At 35.4% G+C, this 16,237-nt stretch overlaps 1 protein-coding gene and 1 pseudogene across 4 annotated transcripts in view; both read right to left on the bottom strand.

The window, feature by feature from the left end:
- Positions 1 to 3,942: 3,942 nt before the first annotated feature.
- HNRNPLL (heterogeneous nuclear ribonucleoprotein L like) overlaps positions 3,943 to 16,237 on the bottom strand; it is a 38,071-nt gene continuing 25,776 nt past the window's right edge. For all 4 annotated transcript variants that reach the window (XM_030311259.2, XM_030311257.2, XM_030311258.2 and 1 more), the window contains 6 exons: positions 12,932 to 13,149; positions 9,693 to 9,814; positions 9,014 to 9,215; positions 8,306 to 8,363; positions 8,117 to 8,215; positions 3,943 to 4,682 (listed from right to left, as the gene is read on the bottom strand). In XM_030311259.2, the coding sequence (XP_030167119.1) occupies positions 4,627 to 4,682; positions 8,117 to 8,215; positions 8,306 to 8,363; positions 9,014 to 9,215; positions 9,693 to 9,814; positions 12,932 to 13,149 (755 nt within the window). In that variant the 3' untranslated portion in view covers positions 3,943 to 4,626. The remainder of the gene's footprint in view (positions 4,683 to 8,116; positions 8,216 to 8,305; positions 8,364 to 9,013; positions 9,216 to 9,692; positions 9,815 to 12,931; positions 13,150 to 16,237) is intronic.
- LOC115511343 lies at positions 10,629 to 10,729 on the bottom strand (annotated as a pseudogene).

The following is a 16,237-nucleotide window of genomic DNA, read 5'->3' as shown; positions in this document are numbered from 1 at the left end:
CAAGAAGCCAAATGGTTGCAAGCGACATTTCTGGAATGGTTTTTGTCGAAACTAAGGCAAAATCTGCAGATGGACTGGCTATCAGTAGGATTCTAGTTTCTACTCATGGAATCGTTCCTCTTCCTCAGCCCTCCAACCGTCCAACCCTGCCCCCCCCCACCTGCGAAATCCTCTTTTCTAACTGTTGCAAATCATGCCAAGTATTACTATGCAACACAGGTGTTATCTACGTTTTTCTCACCCTACTGTCTTAAAAAAAAAGGTATTTCAAATAAACAAAACCACTTCAATAACCATCTTAACAACCTAAGTTTCACAATCCTAAATTATAATCAGGTTTCAAGTCCCCCAACTATCCCACTGGTATTCAGTTACCTAATTAATACTTAAATTATGGTAATAATCACAATATTTGAAGCCATTTACTAGTTTACTTTCCAGACTTTCAATAATCCATAACTATTCCCCAGAAAGAATTAATATTGCTCTTGATTTCTCTTGGTGTTTCTCAGGAGAAAAAAACAAATGATAACCAGATTATCAAATCAACTCAAAGCAAATATTTCAAGGTTGTTCAGTAGCTTTGGTCTGATTACTGTGTCATATTAGGGAGCTGTGTATGTTTTCAAATCAGAAATTGCCACTAATTCAGTGCTTCTACTTAATTCAATTAAATTCTGTAAGATTTACATAAAAGGATTGAAGTACACAATGGAGAGAATTTTTAGGTTGAGTATATATTAAAAGCAACTCACTAACAAACCTACAGAGAATAGCTTCAGTATAGAAAAGTGTCCAGAGGTATTTGACTTATGTTTAAACTTTATGGTACTACTTAGGACAAAAAAATTCAAAGTGGGAAAATACAATGGGAGTCATAAGCCCAGACTGGCAAAAAGATAAAAATAGCTCAGTTTAAAAACAGGGCTACTTGTCAAACAATTCTCTGTACTCTTTCATTTGTGTTGTTTGTACACTACAATGGCTTAAGGTGAGATTTAGGCACTTAGACATTCTTAAAAATGTCTAGCTAGGACTTCAAACTGAGAAGGGAACTCTGAAGACAGGAGTCTACGGAGCACGAGCAAAGTAGCCTATGCTCACAGTGGTTTCCACAGCTGTCTAAATTAGTTCTAGCCTCTTCTGTTTCTTTTTTTCCCCACCTGCTGGTATCTCTCAAGATAGCAAAATGGCAATACAGTCCCAGGCCTACCTCATAAATGCAGACCACACGACTTTGGGAGAGCATCTCCTTACCCGTTCTTCAACAAATCCTACGCTTCGCTGTCTTTGGATCAACCTAGGTTTACCAGTTCAACCCAGAACCAGATTAGGTTAAAGCAATGGTTCCCAATCCAGACAATCTGACACCTTTAACATTATGCTCAAATAAACTTCCTTGATTATACCTACCTACCCTCCCACCTACCTACACACACATGCATGCACACGCACACACAATATTTGAAGGAAAACAACATAAAACCTTAATTATATAAAACCTGACCGGCATACTGTGAAGCATAAATGTTCAGGAATGGTTACAGTAGAAGACAAAGAGAGGAGTATGACTGCTGCAAATGAAAACTGACCCTGATGTGTTATAATATCAATGTAATGTCAACTCAATCTTTCAAAGACCTAATTTTCCAAAATAGCAAAGAACTCTCGGAAATACTGCAATCATCTTTCCTTGATTTACAAGGTAGTTGCATTCCTATGAAATTCATTGTACTGTATACAAAAAGAGTTTGTATTTACAAAATTCTTTTTTTTAAATGTTTACTTATTTTTGAGAGATATAGAGAGCAGGTATGCATGCACAGGTAAGGGGCTGAGAGAGAGGGAAAGAGAATCCCAAGCAGGCTCCTCACTGTCAGGGCAGAGCCCAAAACAGGGCTTGAACTCACGAACCTTGAGATCATGACCTGAGCCAAAGTCAGACGCTTAACCGACTGAGCCGCCCAGGTGCCCCACCTGAAGAACTTTTTAAGTGAAGCAAAGTTCCTTGTGCTTTTGCTTCCTAATTATGGAAGAATGCTCTATGGTCAAAATTTCTTTATTCTAGAAAGAATGGAGTATCAATGGTAACTACTAAAAAGCAGTTACCTAGCAACCTACCCTTGCAATAAAAAAAGAAAAGATGAAATGTAACTAACCCCATTTGGTAGTTTTTATTTTCTTCTCTCAACTGGAGTCCTAGAAAATATAGTCTGGATAACCAAATCACTAGGATGTTCGTAAGTCTCATGTCAGCTGCAACCATAAATTTTATTTGAGGTAATACCCTCAGCAGGAAAGTGAGGATTTTAAAAGGCAGCTTATATTCCTTAACTCAGTTACACAGATATATTTCCTAATATTTAATGGGATTTAGATATGGGATAGGATTCCAATACTTAAAAAATAAACTCAAAGCTAATATTATTTCTTTATAGCTATAGCATCTACTCTTTCATGTTCTCCTAAAAGCAGAAAGATAGCACAAAGAATGTTTATCTAACATTGTTGTTAAGGCTAAGGAAATACAGAATGTTGCCAAAGCCAATTCCATTCCAGGATCAGATAGTATCAGGTATTAACAGTAGTGACACCCAAGTAAACTGTCAAAGACATTACTGATAACAATAGTATAGGGCTGACATACCAGTGTATAGATCAGCAAGGTATAACTTAACAATACTTTACACCTTAGGAATTTACTCATCATTCTGTTGGGGAAAGAGCATTAAGACAGAGTTCGTATCTAAAAGTCAATACCATTTAAACCAAATCTAAATTAATTAAGACTTGTCACCATCCATGGGTTTGTTTCCTAAAATCTTAGGCACAAAATAATCTAGAATGTTGACATCACTATTAGTTTTCAGAAAAGGGAAAGGGAGGGAGACAACTATTACATAAACTCAGAAATTACCTTTTAAAATAAAGATAATTTCATTTTGCAACAAATGTAAAAAGTATAGGGGAGGGGGAAAAAAAAGATTTGGTTATCGTAGAGTTAGGTAAACATAAAATTGGCAACGAACGAATGAGGAACACACAGAGCCCAGTATCATACACTTACAGTTCATACACAAGGTGCCCTTGGCATAACTTACTGGGTTCCATGTAATGCCTCTAGATTGAATTTAAATTTTTCTACATCTTTAGAGGGCTAAAGGGACACTGGTTCACAGCTGTTAAAATTCAAGGGGAAATAAATGTTAACGTGTGTTTACTTTCCATCTTAACTTCCTATTCAACAGCTCTAAAATTTTTTAAACCCCTGCCTCATTTCTAAGTGGATTAAGGCAGACTGTTTTTATGTTAAAATTCAAAATAAAACTTTTACAAAAGATCTAAATAGAACTTCTACTTGGAAATTTGTTTAAAAGTCTCAAGATCACAAAACTGCTACTGCTAACTATAGACTTCAGTTATTCTAGGTAGATGAAACATATTCCCCTTCTATTAAAGATAAATACAAAATGGCTACATCACATTTTTATTATAAAAAAGCTATGAATTTGATAACAAGTGTGCTATAGTCTCTTAATACCATGTTTAGTCCTTATACCTCCTTGAGATATATTATTTTCCAAAAAAAGGAAAAAAAAAACAGTTCCAATGGGAGAAAGAATGTTTAATAAATGGTATTGAAACAAATAGCTATCTGTTTGGAATAAAAATAAAATTAGATCCTTACACCTTGCACCTTGTACCATATAGAAAAATACATATATTACTGATGGATTCAAGAGTAAAAAATAAAAATGCAAGTATCCAAAATTCTACATCCAATATTAAGGGGTTCACGAACTCCCTAAAGCCCATCCATGGATCTCAGGTTAGCAAGAAGAGGAACTGTTAATCATAACTTCCATTAAAATCTCAATGCCAAACACCAGATGTGTTTTCAAGATCAAGTCACATGCAACAAATGAAGATGAACACATTAACTCATTGTTGTAACTTTATAAAATCTCCAAACTGGAACTAGAAACAGAGGCATGTCAATACAAATGGACAATGACTTAAAAAAAAAAAATTACACCAATTTAAATAAGTTTGAGTGCATACTGTACAAGTGTACCCATGTCTGTTAGCCTTTCAGAAATATAAAATCAGCTAAATCTTTAGTACTTAAAATTCATTATGTGCAATGTTATTCTCAAACTTGATTAAAATACTTAATAAATACAAGTTATGTTTAATATGAATAACTGCAACATACGTAAACATCTAAACATATAATAGGAATTCTATAATATTAAAATGCAATACTTTCACCTGCATTAATCTCATACACAATGGAAAAATACTTGCAGATAGTTAGCATTAAGAATGCAAATATATTTTCACTGTGGAAGAAAAATAATAAGATTAGAAATCATATATTTGAGTAATCTACAAGGAAGCTGTAGATAGTCTACATTATGATATTCTATTTTAAAATGAAAACAATTCAATATTTAACTTTACAACAAATTTACTCAAGGCAAAATATTTGTTTATTACAGAACAGGATCTTAAATCAAAGGAAGCAAGGCAACATTAGATCAACAATCTTAGATTTTTTTTAATGAAGTGTAGCTTTAAAACTGTAATAAAGGTGAACATAAATTCTAACATGCTCTTCTCTTCTTATAAATGGGATGATGTAGAAAAGCAAAGCTTCAATGTGTAGGGATTGGAACCATCTGTAAAAATTAAAAAACAAAGTTAACAGTTCACTTCATCAAACTTTCAAGATTACCTTGAATTAGCAGAGTCAATTATTTCACCTTCGTATAGCATCAGGAGCAGAAACATAAAGAAGGAAAATTTCTATGCAAGGAAAGGGGAAGATTACTTCTGTACATCGCTACTGGCAGTTAACCTACATGAAGACAGGGACTCTGTCCACGGTTACATTCCTACTGCTGAACATTATCTGACACACAGAGGAACTCAATGCTTCTTAGTGAATTAATTAATCATTACAGATAAATAGTATAGGATTAGGCTTATGTTCACCAGCAAAGCTCCCTTTGCAGAATACATTAGAATGGCAGTTCCTCTATAAAAGCCAATTCAAATACAGGCTGGGAAATGGGACAAGACTGGAATGTATAGGAAAATATTAATAAACTGAAAAAGTTCCAGAAGATCTACTATTAAATTCTAAAATTACTCAATAAAAACAGTATGATCCACAAAAATTTTTCCATTTTATACATTTTTCCTTAACTTTTCAGACTAGACAGAAATAATTCTTCCTTACTTGATTATGCAAAGAAATAATTCTGGTATCTTAATGTATTAAAAGCTATCATCCTTCAAGAAAAACATTCCTATAAAGGAAAAGCTTATAAATAACAAGTATTTGCATGACACTGGAGAGGATAAAAAGATAAATAATTGTTCTAGCCTCCAAGGAGTTTAAAATTCATATACTATCTTGTCTATGTCTCAAATATACATGTAATTTTAAGCCTTTAAAAAACTTCTATTGAGGGGTGCCTGGGAGGCTCAGTCAGTTAAGTGTCTGGCTCTTGGTTTCGGCTCAGGTCATGATCTCACGGTTCATGGGTTCAAGCCCTGCATCGGCCTCCACACTACTGGTGGAGCCTGCTTGCAATCTCTCTCTCAAAAATAAACTTTAAAAATAAATAAATAAAAACCTTCTAATATTAAGCTATGATTCACTACCTAAAATTTACTTTTGTGACTAAAAAGTTAAATGAGGAGATATTCCTATTTATTTTTTATCTTTTAATTAAAATTTTCAAACATAAAAAAATTTATAGATTAGTATGACAAACCCCTATATATCACCTAATTTTTTGTTTTAATTTTTTATGTTTATTTATTTTTGAGAGTGAGAGAGACAGAGTATGAGTGGGAGAGGGGCAGAGAGAGAGGGAGACACAGAATCCAAAGTAGGCTTCAGGCTCTGAGATGTCAGCACAGAGCTCGATGCGGAGCTCAAGCTCAGGGACCACGAGATCATGACCTGAGCCAAAGTTGGTCGCTTAACCAACTGAGCCACCCAGGTGCCCCTCTATCACCTAATTTTAATAATTGTCAAAATTTGACAGTCTTATTTTATCTACCTACCCTCCACACACTTTTTGGGAGCTAGAATATAAAAAAAAATTTTTTTTTAACCATTTATTCATTTTGAGAAAGACAGAGTGTGAGTGGGGGAGGGGCAGAGACAGAGGGAGACACAGAATCTGAAGCAGGCTCCAGGCTCTGAGCTGTCAGCACAGAGCCTGACGCGGGACTTGAACTCACAAACTGTGTAATCATGACCTGAGCCAAAGTTGGATGCTCAACCGACTGAGCCACCCAGGTGCCCCTGGGAGCTAGAATATTTTAAAGTAAATCCTCAATATGTTATTCTACCCATAAATCCTCAGTGTGTATTTTTCCTTTCTTTCCTCATCATACCTAATAAAGTTAGTAATATTTTTTCTTCCAATATTTAGAAAAATAAACTTTTAACACCCTTTAGATCCAGGATCAAAGTACACAGCACAACGCTTCAGAAGTTATATACTTGAGTGTTCTTTGCATGGTAGAAAAAGAGGCCATTTACCATTTTGGAAAGATTAAACAGAGAGACAATTTCATTTGATACAAATTAAAACCAGTATTCATGGTAAATCAAATTGTGGTACATCTCTACCATGAATAGCTACTATGCCTATGCTTTAAAAAAAAAAAAAAAAGTGGCTTTGCATGTGCTGATACAGAAATAGCTCTAAGACATAGTGAATGAAACCAGTAAGGCAAAGAAGAATATGTACAGGAGAACCATTTTGGGGGCACCTGGGTGGCTCAGTTGGTTGAGCATCCGACTCTTGATTTTGGCTCAGGTCATGATCCCAGGGTCATGGGACTGAGCCCCACATTGGGCTCTGCACTGAATATGGAGCCTGCTTGGGATTCTGTCTCTGTCTCTCACCCTCTGCCCCTCTCTCCTGCTTTCTCTCTCTCAAATGAAAAAATAAAAGAGTCTCTCTCTCTCTCTCTCTCTCCCCCCTCTGTCCCTCTTCCCAACTTGCGCTAACAACAACAACAACAACAACAAAGAAGAACCATTTTGTGGGTGTGCCTGGATGGCTCAGTCAGTTAAGAATCCAACTCTTGATTTTGGCTCAGGTCACCATCTCACAGTTGTGAGACTGAGCCCCTCACCTGGCTCCACACTGAGCAAGGAGCCTCCTTAAGATTCTCTCTCTCTCTCTCTCTCTCTCTCTCTCTCTCTCTCTCTCTCCCTTTTTCTCCCTCTGTCCCTCCCCCACTTTTATACACGCACAGGTACATGCATGCACCCTCTCAAAATATTAAAAAAAAAACATTTTATGTAAATTTTTAAAATGTAGATATACATTACACTGGAGGAGGAATAAAGAAGACAAACAGATTATAAGTTGTAGAAACCTTTAACTTTCATTTTGTACCCTTATGTGCTTTAAGCTTTTTAACCATATAAATGTATATATTACTTTCTTCTAAAAACATCAAGAGGGATTGTGGGAGCCAGCATCCAAGATGGCCTTGATGATCCACCCTTCTGGTATTCATAGCCCTGTACAGTCTCCTCCCACACTGTACCACAGTTGGTCTTTGCAATTAAAATACAGCATAAATGATAGTATGTCATTTCCAAATATTAGGGTATAAAAGACATTGTGACTTCTGGTTTGGTTTTTGCTCTCATTTCCTTTGGATCACTTACTCTGAAGAAAGCCAGCTACCATGAAATGGCCAATGTAACTTGACTGGACTTGCAAAGGACCACATAAGTGAACTTGGAAATGGATTTCCCAGTCCCCAAGCATGACTTGAAATGACTGTAGACCCAGAAAACAGCTTGACCACAACCTCGAGAGATCCTAAGCTAGAAATACCCAGCTAAACTGTCCACAGATTACTGACCCTCAGTTTGCTGTCTTAAACTGCTGAAAGTGGTAATCTGTTATACAAGCAATAGGGAACTAACATAAGGATTGTGTAGGGGGTGGATTTATATGCCTTTTTTCTTGGTACTTCTCTATATTAAAAAGACAGTAAGTGTTATGGTAAAATTACTAATGTTTTGACAGTAACTGCTATTGAATAATTATGACACAATTTCACTTACTTGGAACTCTTATCTGGTAGTGATTAAGTGCGGTAAGGGCTTCCACTGCATCAGTTTTGCATTCCCATTCTAACAGCCCAGAAAGTGTTTTGGCAGAAGCTAAAACAAAACAAAGAAACACAAATCCAGTTGTTATTTGCTTGTCATCAGTTTAACCAGAAAACCTAAAAAGAGGGAATGTGCACTTACGTTTTGCATCAAACACTTTATATTTGATGAATGTAAGAACTTCATGGTCATTACATAACTGTCAAAGAAATGTAAAACTCCATTAAAAATATGGCCAAAATAATAATATTCCTGTTTTTTTAAGAAAGTAAATTTATGGCAGCATTTAAGACTGGCATGCATGAATTAAATCAAACACTTTTTAGATTAGTAAGTTCTAGGAGAAAATCAACTAAAAAAAGTGATATTCTGTAAACTATGTAACTTATTTAGTGCTATACAATAAAATCACAAACTGGTAACTGAAATACATATTTTCAGAGCTGACCAAGACTTATCTAGTGTCTAAGGTAGGGAGTGGAGTTCCAGAAAATCAATTCTTTTCTGAAATATTTCCTACATTTAGGCAAAAAGGTAGGGATAGATAACATTTTTTTATGGGCAAGATTTAAGGGCATAGTAAAAGAACTTTCTGAATCCAGAAGTAAGGTCTCTCACTCTCGATCCAACTCTCAAAAAGACTGAGCCACAAACCAACAAAAGACTAATGCAGAATGGAAGCCAGAAAAGTACAATGACCAAAGAATGAACTATAAAGTACCAAATAAATAACAGAATACTATTAACATCAAAAGTAGATGAATAGCGCAAGACTTTAAAATGAGGCTAAAATATTTTAAATTTTAAAATAAGACAGAACATTCTGCACAACTCTATTTCAGCACCCACCTTGGTGAAGGTCTCCTCTGTGACACACAATGGAACATTATAATAATGCAGCACGCACGAGGGCGGCTGAATTATATTCTTAGATGCTTGACCAGCACTTGTAAAGCGATTATTTTTGCTCATTGCAAAATCTTTGTAGCTACTTGTACCATCCTCCAGCTCAAATATTTGACTTGGAACAACTGAATGTTGTTTAGACACACTAAAGATTGGGAAGGAAAAACGTACAGAACATAGCTTGTTAGATAAAAAGCAGCAAGTAGATAGTCTCGAAATGTTAATACATATGCCTGCATTCAATTTTAACAAATAAGACAAATGTAACTATTTTAAAAGTGGTTTAAATATTTAATATTTTAAACATTTATTTGAATATTTAAATTTAGTTTGAGTTATAATCCATCACTCATAGCTTAGATACAGTCTTGTATTAGGAAACTTTACATAAAACTTGCCCATTTTTACATGCTGTTTTATGGTAACACTAAAAACTAGGTATAGGTGAGCAAAACCTGAATTATATGACCCTAACATACTTTGTCTAAAATGGTAACATTATAGGTGCTAGTTTCAAATGTGCTCTCAATTACATTAAAATATTCTGAAATTGAAATTAATGTTTCTAATAAAAATTAAGTTTTTTTTAACACTTTTAAAATTTACCACTTAAGATAATTACCAAACATTAAGTCTTTTCCCAAATAATTTGACATTGTTAAGGTGTGTGACAGCTCTTTCTACAGCATACTCATCACCCATTTCTACCAGTGCTGTACCAGGAATGGTCTTCATAAACTTTACCTGTAAATACAAAATCCCAAAAAGGTGACTATTTATTTCCCTTCTACAGTAACAGAATTTCTGAAAGATAGTATGATTTAAGTGGTTGATGTCAAATACAGAAGATCACCTGGAATCTTGACTTTATTCTGCTGTGCTATTACACACTCCTAGCTCTTATCAAAATTCAACAGTTAAAAAGGAAGATGATAGGGGCGCCTGGATGGGTCAGTCGCTTAAATGTCTGATTCTTGATTTTGGCTCAGGTCATGATCTCATGGGTCATGAAACTGAGCTCCCACTGTCAGCATGGAGCCTGCGTGGGATTCTCTCCCCTCCCACTGCTTGTGTGCATGCACTCTCCCTCTCAAAATAAATAAATAAACTTAAAAAAAAAAAAGGAAGACTATAATTCTATTATATAGCACAATAAAGAAGAGCACAGGCTTACCCTGACTCTGCTATTTATTGTGTGATTTGGGGCAATTTACTTCACTTCCCTGAGCCACAGACTTCCCTATAAAATGGAGGTAATGATAACATCTAGTAGGATTCAACAATATTTACTCATTCAACAAACATTTACTAGGTGCCTCAAATATTTTGATAAACACTGTGTGAGGTACTGGGAATTAATGGTGAACATAATAGACACAGTCTTCTTGAAACTTATATTCTGGTAGGTAGGTCAAAAATTTTAAAGTAAATAGTAATTACCGACTTTTCAGAATGCTGGTAAGGCAATACTCAAGATACTGTAAGAAATAATACAAGATGGCCTTGAGACAGCAAGCACTGCCAGGAGGAAGGCTTGTACAAGGTTAGGGGCACTTTAAAACACAGGCTTTACTTCACAAGTTCTCATAACATCTTGGACAGAGGCCATACTTATCCTCTTATATTATTCCAATTTTAATATATAACAATGTAGTAATGAGGGTTAGATGGGTTAAAGTATGATAATTATTTAGCATAGTACCCCGCCCCTTGGAAAGTCCTTAAAATAGCTATTCTGTACCACTAACATTCACGATACCTTGAATATACTCCCTTCTTATTTGTTAGCCTTAAAAGAACAGTACAAACATATTTACACAACAAATGCAGCATAGCATTTATACCCACCCTTGCAACTAACTATCCTTTTTAACGGGCTATCTTGGCATTTTTATACTGCTCCTGTATTTAAACAAAACTCAGCTATAGTAGAACTTTTCAGCTTTGCTCGAAATCAACTGTCTTCTTGTGGGCAAAATTTCTATACATTGATTTAATCCAATAACATCCTACAAATCTAATAATGACTAAATATATTAAATATGGAGCTCTTATATTCATGAATCTCAAAAAAAGGTGAGGAATAATTAACTATATATAGGTCTTTTATTTTTTTATTTTTAGTTTTATTTTTTTTTAATTTTTTTTTTAATGTTTATTTATTTTTGAGACAGAGAGAGACAGAGCATGAACGGGGGAGGGGCAGAGAGAGAGGGAGACACAGAATCGGAAGCAGGCTCCAGGCTCTGGGCCATCAGCCCAGGGCCCGACGCGGGGCTTGAACTCACGGACCGCGAGATCGTGACCTGGCTGAAGTCAGACGCTTAACCGACTGCGCCACCCAGGCGCCCCTATATAGGTCTTTTAAAGGATTATCATAACTTGAGATTAGTGTATCATAATATATTATTTAAAATGTTTAAAAATTTTTGAGATATGGGACTAGAATTGTTCAAATAGCACACAGAAGATTTTGCATTTATCACACAAAGTGATTTATGTTTCTAAATCATGAGACAATTAGTTCATAACACAAAAGAAAAAGATATACTAAAGATGTTGATTGAACTGCCTGATTCTGATTATCTACAAATATGATAAACACAAAGAGACAACCTAAGTGATAAGGCTAAAATACACACTAAAGCCCATTTAGTCATCAAACATGCAGTTCCTAAACCTTAACTAACACCTAGGTGTCTTAAGATAAATGTCTGTGTGAAAAAATCCTGGACTACTTCTCCCAGTATTGCTAAATCTATCCCCTGTATTCCTGGCTAGTTACATAAGCAGAGATATCCCATATGTTAGCCCTAGACCAAAAGTGGAATTTTCTTTCTTTTCTAAATGTGGTCAAATTGTTATGTTGAGGAAATTCTTGTCTCAGAGATTTTCTGAGTTGCTTCCTCAGATCAAGGAGGCTTTAGAATTAATAAACCAAGTAAGAACTAAGAGTACCAACTATTCAAGCCATGCTCCCCCTCCCACACATTTATGACTCACATGCTTATACCTTTTTATTGTAGTGAAAAGAACACTAAAATCACTTAAAACAATAGAGAAAAATAACATTACCTCAGTACTGAAACTCAAATTGGCAAGGGTATCGAACAATTGGTGACTTAAGACTACCGGTCACTTCCCCAGTTAAATTTTCCATGATTCTTTAAAAAACAGTTTAGCATCTACTTTATGATAAGAACCATTTTAAGTATTTATATCAATGAACAAAACATCACAGATCCAGGGAAATAGATGCCTAGTGAAGACAAGGTTACAGCTCTTTAAAGATCTTTAAAATATATAAAATTTAAATGTTTTGCTACTTTTTGAGTATAAGCCTCCAGACAAAGTTTTGGACACATTCTTTCAAAGTGGGTCAGTTTCAAATACTGATAGAGCTAAAAGCACATTGTTCCTCAGAAGATACTAGAACTCTAGCATTTGGAAGGCCAAGTATATAAATCCAGGATTTTCCTAAAAATTCATGACTTGTGCTCAAGCTCCACGAAAGTAACTGCTCTTTCAAATTCTACAGTTCAACATGTTAAATGCTAGACAGAAACTCTTTGTAATGATAAAATTAATACAGGCTTTATGTCTATAATACTCTAGTGGTTGATTAAACTGTTTTGGACTTCTATTTTTAAAGTATTTTTAGTACCAACAACCTATACCGATCACTTACCAACAAAAAACAATTTCTGAAGTTCCTACCTAATGAATTTTTAGCGTACATTGGTTACTACTAAAAGAACTTGTATGTTCCCAATAAAAGGCGAAGACACATGTATTTACTGCCTGTTCAGACTTTCCTGCTAGATATCCTAGCAAAAGAAATTAATATGAAATGAAACTTACCTTTTCAATATTTCCATATAAGCAGAATAGGTTGAACACTCTTGAACAATTCATTTTTAGCTGATGTAATCCACTAACCATTACAACTGAACCAGACGGATTTCCTCCATGCATGTAAGAGGAAGAAGCCTGTGGTAACGGATACGCCACAAGCTCAGGTGTATCTCGAGAGCCCATTCTGTAACGACTTGGTAAAGGCAATAATGGACCATGGGAGCCTATAAAAATGATACAAAACAAAACAAAACACAACTTTAGCAGATACGCTTCATCACACAAAAAGTAAACTCTTACTATTAGCTAGTTTGGTGTATGTCCCAGGAAAACTCAAATGTGTTAATATTCAAATATAACCTGTGGTGATTAATAAAATCTGTAATTCTTTGTATCAGATCCTATATACATTGACCTGCACACCCCTGCATATACATCAGGCTTTAAGTTTGTATTTTTAAAAATATTGTTGAACCAGAAGTATACAAAATCAGGCCATAGATAGTGGGAATAAGGGGAAGTCAGTGTAAAACTTTGGGCTGCTGTGTATAAATTGTACCTCAAAAGTTTTTTAAAAGCCTCCTGCCAAAATCTTTTGGAGGATAATACAGTAACATACACAATGAAATCTCAGAAACTATCTCTATACAGATATAACAAAAGGAACATCTCTTTAATTCCAATGAAAAGCTGCCTCCTTGAATATATTTTACTATAATGTGCTTTCTAGTTAGTATTTTATCCCCCAATTCTAATTTAGGAAACTAAACCTCTAATTTAGTTAATATCTCACCTACTCAAAGGTGTCATTTATTCAGCACCCTGCACTATCTGAAACATCAAGAGCCCAGAAGAAAATAATGGCTGAGTGTCTGAAACTGTTGTCACAGAAAGACACATAAATCTATGTCTCGCGCTGAGAAGCCTCATTAAGAATCAACATGCTAACTTTAGAGTAGTTCTAAACAACTTTATCTGGTTTTTCCATCCATAACAGATTGGAAGTAACAAGAAAAATAAAGCTAAAGTGAATGGAACAGACAGGAATGAGGACGGAGTCTGGAGAAACTGATACTAAAAGCAGGCATAAGGCACATTCACAACAGCAAGAAGAGAGGCGTAAGAACTGAGAAGCAACCAAGAAACAGACTCATAAACTGGAGGTTGTGGGAGGCAAGGAGGGAGGGGGGTGAAATAGGAAGGGGATTAAGAAGTACAAACTCCCAGTTACCAAAAAAAAAAAAAAAAAAATTAAGTCTCAGGGATAAAAAGTACAGCACAGGGAATATGGTCGATAACACTGTAGTAACGTTGTATGGTACCACACTTCTCGTGGTGAGCACTGCATAATGTATAGAATGTCCAATCACTATACTGTATAACCGAAACTAATACAACAGTGTATGTTAGTTGTAGTTCAACTAAAAAAAAAAAAAAAAAAGCAGCAACTCAGATGGAGATATAGCTCAGAAACGTAAATCCATACACCTTCAGTGCTCCTGAGTTAGTGATTACATAATCGAAGCATACTCTGGTAACATGCAAAGGTCTTCTTGATGTGCAAGAAACCAATCCAAAAACCCAAGTCTTTTCCTCATTTCTCAAGAAGTAAAGCGTATATAATACTACTGACTTTCATTTTTATCCAAGACTAAGGGACAACTGTCATCTACTAAGTAAGTCACTAAGAAACTACATCTTGGTATTCACAGCATGCTATTAGAACTTATGTGGACTCCAATTCAGAATTCAGTATTCTAAATATAGTTGCCATTCATAACAATTTTGCAACACTACCACTGAGCACACACACAGTGTGAATTCCTACAACTTCATGAAGGCAGAAACACCTTATCAATTCATCGTTATCAGTGTTGCCTTAAATTGGAATTCAACTGCTCTTCCTGCTGGGAATTGATAGTTTATTAAAACAATCAATATAGCTCATCAATATATACTTGTTAGTAACTATACATATTTTGGCCTCTAATTTAGAGTGATACATATAATGGGGTCAAATATCAATCATTCTTACCCCTACTGCAAACACATACATACATATTACACCATACATATTACACTACCACCATTTGCTTGTACAGTAATGACATTTCACTATTATCACTAAATATTCTTTTTCATAGGAAGTAGAAAGATGTGTGTATGTGCTAGATGGGCACTGGAAACTTCCACTCTACTTAAGTTCCCCAAGGTCCAAAAATGCTGAGATTCACTGCCCTAGGTAACAACTGAATTCAGTGCAAGAGAATAACTGACGTTTGTAATTATGACCTCAGCCATCAGGATTAAATTATGTTATCTATGCTATTTACATTGCTGCGTATATTGTTTAAGAAGATAAGAAAAAATAGAAATCTTTAAAAGCTTTCTATATATAAAACAAAAAGTTCACGCAAAATATTTTGATCCTTAAAAAGCTAATACTTCTGGTATTTAAAAAATTCACTTATGTGGGAAAATACTACCTAAATGGCATTACTGTCATTTTAATAGCATTTCTCATCTTTGATACTTTAAAATCTTTGGTCCAGGAGCATATCCAAAGACACTAGCAATTAATATATAAACTTTTCTTAGGCTCACAGCAAATAAATCTGTATAAAAGTAGCAAAAATCATACTTTTCAAATATGAGGGCATCTGCAAGTTTATCTCATAGGACCGGGCTCCCCAAATTAAAAAATTTAAAATATTCTGAAAGCATAGATTTATACTGCTATAATAAATCAATGAATAAATTTAATCTAATTAAAAATTAAATCTTTTCTATTCCCTCTTTCTCCTATACCATCATAAAAGAAAAGCCACTTACGATATGACACCAAAATGCAAATACACTGGTTTTGCTGAACTACTCATCTGAAGGCACACAGCTGTGATTTGCAATGTTTTTTAAAAGGCTCAGTATCAGAGCGCCTGGGTGGCTAAGTCGGTTGTGTCTGACTCTTGATTTCGGCTCAGGTCATGATACCAGGGCTGTGGGATAGAGCCCCACATCTAGCTTCACGTGGAGATTCTCTCTCTCTCCCCCTCTCTCTGCTCCTTCCCCCGCTCTCTCTCTTAAAAAAAAAAAAAAAAAAGTCTCTGGGGCACCTGGGTGGCTCAGTCGGTTGAGTGTCTGACTTCGGGTCATGATCTAACGGTGTGTGAGGCGGTGTGTGAGTTCGAGCCCCACATCGGGCTCAGTGCTGACAGCTCAGAGCCTGGAGCCTATTTCGGATTCTGTGTGTCTCTCTCTCTGCCCCTCCCCCACTCGTGCTCTGTCTTTGTCTCTCTCTCTCTCTGTCAAAAA

Source organism: Lynx canadensis, chromosome A3, assembly GCF_007474595.2.
Source record: "Lynx canadensis isolate LIC74 chromosome A3, mLynCan4.pri.v2, whole genome shotgun sequence".
Classification (NCBI taxonomy): Eukaryota; Metazoa; Chordata; class Mammalia; order Carnivora; family Felidae; genus Lynx; species Lynx canadensis.
This window is presented reverse-complemented; position numbering and strand designations above follow the sequence as displayed.